General features: G+C 41.8%; 1 protein-coding gene across 2 annotated transcripts in view; it reads right to left on the bottom strand.

The window, feature by feature from the left end:
* Positions 1-1,509: 1,509 nt before the first annotated feature.
* NTRK2 (neurotrophic receptor tyrosine kinase 2) overlaps positions 1,510-7,405 on the bottom strand; it is a 321,711-nt gene continuing 315,815 nt past the window's right edge. For both annotated transcript variants that reach the window (XM_032392948.1, XM_032392947.1), the window contains one exon: positions 1,510-7,380. In XM_032392948.1, coding sequence (XP_032248839.1) covers positions 7,195-7,380 — 186 coding nt within the window. In that variant the 3' untranslated portion in view covers positions 1,510-7,194. The remainder of the gene's footprint in view (positions 7,381-7,405) is intronic.

Here is a 7,405-nt window from a genome sequence, read left to right as displayed (position 1 = left end):
GTAAGGAACAGATTCTCCCTGAGAGTCTCTGGAGGTAGTGTGGCCCCAACACCTCTATCTCAGACCTCTGGCCTCCAGGACTGCGAAAGAATCAGTTTCCGTTGTGTTAAGCCACCCAGTGTGTGGTAACTTGTGAAAGCAGTCACAGGCCACTAACGCACGTACGTAACACCCCGGCATGCCGTAAGCATCAGCGCGGTTACTCATCAGAGTACTGCAAGAGTGTTGCTCCCTACAGGAAATTAGGCATCTTTAAGGGTGAACTACAAGAATGTGTTTGAGGAGGAAGCAGGCAAGGATGCTGGAAACCTTGACCTTGGGTTTGGAATTTAAACAGAGACCATTGTAATTGTCTCAACAATGGGACTATCAGAATATGGTCTGGTGGAAGTGTGGATCTTTAATAGTCCAGACTGGTTTCTAGCTGGCCAGGCGCCAATAAATTTAACCTTTGTCCTTTAATCTGGTTTCTTTGAGCAGGATAGACTCTCCATCCCACAGGGACTCATGATCTTATTTGGATTTTTGACACGTTGTTTCCCTCCTTACACAACTTTGAATTCCCCAAGTCCCTGCTGAGTGTTAACCTGGTCTTTTTTCACCTCAAGGAAAACATTATCTGCACCAGTGAGAGGGGCTTTCACGAGGCAGAGTTCCTGAGGAGATGGATTTGGGGATAATCCGCTGCCAAACTTTATGTTCCTGAAGCCTCCACCAGGAATATTGCCCAGATGTCTCCTTTCCTCTCAGAGGAGATGGAGGGAAAGAGGTCAGACACTGGAAAATAGGACTGCAAAATCCTGAGAAGGAGAAGTGTGGGTGGGCCACCTGCTGGCGAGGCAGAGACAGGCTCCGAGACCCCTGACAAGCCACCGGAACATTGCTCTCCATCACCTTTAACCAGGAAACACTGGTTAACCGAGAGGCCAAGAGAGGGTGGCATTTTCAATTTGGCTACTGCTCTTGGGTCATTTTGATCCTCAAAGATGCCCCTACCCTGGGATGCCATGATATCCAACCTGTTTCTTGGCAGATTTCTTAGGTCTGACCTGCTAGAAATCAGCATTTCCATCTCCTCACTCTGTGCTGTGCGTGCAACACAGTAGCCACGAGTCACACGTGGCTATTTACATGTGAACTAACTCAAACTAAGTCAAATGTAAAGTTCGGTTCTTTAGTCATACTGACCCCATTTCAAGTGCCAACTAGCCACATTGGACAGGGCAGGTCAAACACTTGTGTCATCACAGAAAGTTCTATTGGACAGTGATGTTCCAGTTATCCAAGGTAGAAGTTGAAAGTGCCAGGTTATGGAGGGATGAGCCAGGGAACTTCTTCCAAAGGCCACATACTCTTCTTGCCTTCAACTAATGAACACTGCAGGCATCTGCAGTGACCATATTAAAATACAGACAGACGGACAGAAAAAAGACAGACTGAAAAAAAGAGCACACATGCCTTGTGAAAATGCTATACATTTTTAAAGTAATCATCATGTAACTTGTAGTGTCTCTTTTGGAGGATGTTATTTATTGTAAGACATCATTTTTATTAAATACACTGTAGTACAAGAGACTTTCCATGTCAGGTTGAGAGAAGCTGGTCACATGATTTACAAACAAAACTTTTTTTTTTTTTTTAAACACTGATATTCTGGTGTCACTTTGAAATCAGCCAAGATGCAGTGGGTCTTAGTAAAGCAATGGACCTCAAAACAGATCGCAAAACAAGAACCAGTAAGTATTAGCACAGAGACGTCACATTAAAAGGAAAATAAAGCAAATAAAAAGAGGGTTCCAAATACCAGGTCACAATTTAAGGGGCAATATATCTTCAGAGAGATATTGAAATATGTGTGTGTGTATATGGCCTGGATATATACAAACATCTCTCCATGTACAGAAGCAGATGCAGAGAGTGTCCACATCTCTCGGCAGATTTGTAAGTGATAGGTAATGATCAATGAATGCAGGGAGCAATATTTCACAAGAATTTGGTCATTTGTCAAGGGATTACATATTTAAAATCCACATTTAATTCAAAGACCTTGTATTTAAAACATTTCCAGTTGTTTTATACATTATTAAAGCAATAGTAAGATATACAAGCTGCAAGATGTAGGCCTTTATACATTTCATTTCATTTTCTCTGATTTTTTTTTTCCAGTCCAAACATGTGGCTATTAGCAGCTTTTATTATGCTTGCTCCATTATGTTGAACGTTCAGCCAACCTTCACTCAGGATCATTTTCGTTAATGCACAGACCAAAAGAAAAAAAAAGAAAACAAACACGGACCTGGCCTAGAATGCATAGACTTAAAAAAATGACATCCCCATGTGTTCTCGTTTCGTCTCCTGAGACGTATGTTAAGATGGCAAAAGAGTTGCTTGGTTGCTGTTGTGAATTTCACAGTGTTTTGCCTGCGACACATACACACATATATATATATTTTTTTGCTTTGCTTTGTGTTTGTGATGAATGGAGCCAAAATATATATATAAATAAATGAATAAATAAATAAATAAATACATAAATAAAGGTAGAAGGAGAAAGTGGGCACAATGCAAAAACTAAGAATATTCAAGAACCTTTGACTTGAGCAGCAGTGATTCATTCCAGCCCCGACAATGAGAAAATACCCTTTCATATGTTGTCGTATTTAACTACGAATCTCTCCTGCCCCGAATTTTTTAGAATAACATTTGTTATCACAACCTGGGAGTCTCTGCATTCCACAGTTATGCACTGTGAAGGAAGTGCTTTAACTTCCATTAGCCATCTGAGGATTGGGTCACCAGCCATTCCCCTCGTGAGATTTTCTGTGATGGGCGAAACCGAACTCAACATTGGAAATGAAAATCCTCAAATGGGAGGGAAAAAAAAAAAGAGAGAGAGAGAGAGCGAGCAAGAGAATTGAGGGTGTGTGTGTACGGAGTCATTTATTTAATTAGACATACAATTTAATACTATTGGCATTATAGAAGATCCAATTTGCAAAAAGGGAAGGTTAAAAAGAAACATCTGTTCCTGACCAGGGGATTCTTTTGTCATGGCTCTTTGCAAAGGACAGCATTTGTACTGTTGTTGCTTTGCATTCCCACTCAGATATAGGAATTCCTAAGAGTCGCTCGCCTTGCAGTAGGGTCTTGGACTTCTCACCATTGGCCTGTGAGACACTGGGCTCCCGACATTCCGGTTCTCTTCTGGAATGCTTGGACTCTGAACAGAAGTGTAAAGGGGTCACAGTGGGACAAGGTGAGCATAACGCAAATGTGCAAACCAATGACCAAAAAAAAAAAAAAACATCAATTTTCCTTTCCTGGACCTTTACATAAGGAGATCTATTTCAGTCTGCATTCTCCTTTGCAAGGAGCCAGGGAAAGGACTCAGTGTAGTGGGATGGCTTTGATTCAGTTGTTTTGGGAAGCACATTATCTTAAATATGTCTTCCACCCATGCAGTACTGCACAGAGTTGAAAAGTGCGATGTAGTCCTACCCACATGGAGAATGGAAGCACTAACCGCAATGGGACATTAAAAAGTTTTGGTTATTTAGCAGATTTTAAGCAAATTATTCATACTGCACCCTACTTATCATTATCTCTAGTACTGTGTGCCTATACATTTATACATAAGCCACACAAACACCCTGTGTCTGTGTGTCTGTATATGTATAAATCAAGTATTTATAACACACATATAAATACATGAAAATACCACAGGTAGCGCGGATGTGAACACATATGTATAATATGGATTCTGATAGGATCTTTTATAGCATAGTTCAAAATGTTTTCTAAATAAGCCTGATTATGATGCTGGTTCAGTGTACAAGGATTGAGCTGAAGCTATAAGCATGATTATATATCACGATATTTCAGCTGCTTGTCATCTCACGTATTTTCTTTTCTTCTTCCAACCATGTCCTGCTTCGTGAGTTTACCAGCGTGCTTGCTTTCTTGGACCGTTTGTATCCTGGAGTCTCTAGTGGACAGAATCATGAACTTCAGAGTCAGAACAATTAGATTCAATCCCACTGGTGCCAGATGCGAGCCTGGAGATTTTTAGCATGCCACTCAACTTCTCCGAGCCTCGATTTCCTCACTTATAAAAAATGGGAATAATTGGCTAACAGATGTGAAAAGTGCCTGGAAAACTATGAAACAATCAGTAAATGGAAACAATGGTCAGACTGAGTTTGGGCGAGAGAATTAGGTTCGTCCCTACTGCTGTTGGAGTTTTTCACAAATTGGGTAGCAGGCCATGTTCTGTGATTGTTACACTTCAGAACGAGGATGTTCCTTTTCTAAAAACCAAAAGAGCATGAGAAGAGGGGATGGTGGAAGAACAGCGATGACTATTTTAAGCTATTCTGTGGTTCGTTCAATCTGGTATTCTTTCAATGCGAGACGTCTCTGAAATCGCATACTCTTGAGACAACAGAGAAAAAAATAATAATGATCAGCAATATAAATAACTGTAAAACTTTGCACTTGCATAGAACCTTTAATTTCAAGACCTTGAGGGACTTGTCAGAAGGTAAGGAGATTTTTTTGTTTTGTTTTTGTTTTTTGCTTTTTTCCTTCAGAGGAAAACACATTGGAATGGAATAGAATGCTCCCATCTTCTCATTTGCCTTAAACAAATCCTTGCTTTAAAACTGTGCAGCCCTTCTTGAATTTGATCCCTTAGCGTAGTTATCTCCTTTGCTCTCTGTTAAAATAAAACAAGTAACTTGCAGCTTCTCCCCACCCCGCCCCCCCCCCCCCCCCCCCCAAGCAGCTGACCAGTCACGCAGAATGACAAACCTGTGCAGGTGTTCAGGTCATCACTGATGGAATCTAGAAAGGTTTTGTACAAATCTGCCCCTTCTTTACTGCTTCACAGAGTGCCACAGTGTTTTAACAGTACCATGGGTCCTTAATAGGATATATACGTGCAGGTATATATCATGGAGATATGGCTTTCGTTATATTGTTATGTGTATTCTGGAGGGTTTTTTTTTTTTTCACCGACAAAGAGAACAATCAATTCAACTCCTGTGTCTCATAGGCCAGTGCAGAACTTGAAGGGACTGTAGGGTTCATCTTGTTCAACCCCCTTCACTTGACTGCTGATGCTACTCGGTTTCCTTTTGTTCTCTGTTAATTGACACTTGTTTTTTTTGAGAACGGGCTCTCAAAGCCTATAAATGGAAAATAAGGTGCTCCAGGAATTAAGGGCGCAAGCAAAACCGAAACAGAGCAATTGCACCTTCAGAAACAAATACGAAATAAAATGTCCTAAGATGAATTAAAATCACTCACTTTCAATCTGTCTTGTGTTATAAAGATGTCAAGTTAGCAAAATTCCCCTCACAGAGGGTAGCAAGTTTTCTTGAGGAACAGAAATATTTTTCTTCCTTGGTAAAACCGATCATCCAAATAACTGTAAATTTCTATTTAAATTTACAACCTCTTTTCACAAAACCCACGACTATACCCAGAAGCACACCTCCAAAGCTCGGTCTGGGCATAGCTTCCCATTGGCATGCTGTGCCTGATTTTTTTTTTTAAGTTTTACTTCTTTTAACGGAGTGGAAAAAACAAAACAGCATACTGACAATGGAGTACACTGGGAATGAAACCTGTCTCCCAACCAGAGCCCAGAGCAGGGTCTTGGCCTGTGCACACTGAACATCAATGTATGTGATGCCCCCAGGGTGAGGTTTCTTTTCCCTCGGGGACTGAGTCTGCCCTTCCCACAGTCCCACAGTCCGTTCGATGTGGATGAGGACACCCAGGCTTCAGGGTCCATATTCGCTAAAACCCATCGCCACCATACGACCCAGAGACATTTATACTCAGCTAATGAATTCCATTAGCTTCCCCTAATTATATAAGTTATACCTTTTACGGATCTGCTCTACATATCAGGGGCACGACGTCTGGAGCGGTAGTTTCTGCACACAAGGTATTAATCGATGAAGACCATGCACAATTTTGCTTGCACAGTTTAAAGGACAGGTGGGGTGGAGGGGAGGGGTCGGAGGGAACAGCTATCTGAAAAGTTCAATATAATGCCTCCGAATTTATAGCTTGTCCTATCTTTTCCAAGTCTTTGGCTTTCCCACCTGACCCTGAAACGATCTCTGGACAAGAATTCACCCATTTTCAGCTAAACTCGACAAAGGTTCAGTGGACAACACCTGGAAAGACAAACCAGTGCTATCACCATGACCTGCAAAGACAAGACTGTCCGGGTGTGTGACGCGCCATCTTGCGTCTCATGGAAGCCATCTTTTCTCTGGACTACACCCTAGTGTTTCTGGTGATGGGAAAAGAATAGTCCATGGCACAGAGTTCAACAGTCTTTTTACTCCTCAGAAAGCTCCTCAGGGGAAGGTGCCGAATACATTCCTCCCAGCTAACAGTCGCTGGGTTTTTCCTAAGTAGGGACTGACGCCAGCTGATCCCAATGGTTGTCTTTGTTCCTCCCATACTGTGGTTTATAATAAATCTTCTTTCTCTCTGGTTTTAATCTCCCATAGATAAAGGCTTCCCAGATTAAACACAAGTTTTCCTGTTTCATACACAGGCTTAAGCCATCCAAAAACAATAAGAACAGTAATAATAATAAATAAATAGAAGTGAATCCATAGAAACTCTCGATGTCTGTACAGCAGAAGTGACAAAGTTTAAGTCAAATATTTGTTTTCCCTTTTTTTCATCCACATCAAAGGCAGGAATACAACAAGGCATTGTTAGTTGTGGTGGGCAAACTGGAGTGTCTGCTGATATAACAAATTAGGGTTGTTAAGGCCTTTGTCTATGCAGAGTTAATAGTAATGCAGAAGCCAGATTGATTCAAAAGAAGGGGTAAGGGCTATGAAGCAAGGAAGACCAAAAAAGAAAAAAGACCAAAAAAAAAAAAAAAAAAAAAAAAGAAGAAGAAAAGAGAAAACAAAAACTAGGGAAGAAACCAAGGGAGGTGGAAAGAGAGAAAGAGACAATGCCAAAAAGAAGTTCATACTGTGTCTACGGATGGAGAAGTGCACATGGCTTCCCTCTGAAAGCCTCTCGGTGTCTTTGTTGTTAATACTGTCGGAGTGAAGAACAGCAGATTGATGGCATCCAGCGGCAGTTAAAAGACGTTCATCCTCTCGGCCCATCTGAGGAGGTGCTTTGGGAAGGATCGGTCTGGGGGAAAGGGCCCTAGCCTAGAATATCCAGGTAGACCGGAGATGCCTTGGCCAAGTTCTGAAGGAGGGTGTGGATGCCCTTGATGTTCTTCCTCATATGGGGCTCTCGCTGCCAGCACCCCAGCATCAACTCGTAGACCTCCTGGGGGCACGTTCTAGGTCGCTGCAAGACTCGGCCCTGAGTGATGCATTCTATCACCTGGACAGGACAGAGATCGAAGACA

This window comes from Phoca vitulina, unplaced genomic scaffold (assembly GCF_004348235.1).
Source record: "Phoca vitulina isolate PV1807 unplaced genomic scaffold, GSC_HSeal_1.0 scaffold70, whole genome shotgun sequence".
Taxonomy (NCBI): Eukaryota; Metazoa; Chordata; class Mammalia; order Carnivora; family Phocidae; genus Phoca; species Phoca vitulina.
This window is presented reverse-complemented; position numbering and strand designations above follow the sequence as displayed.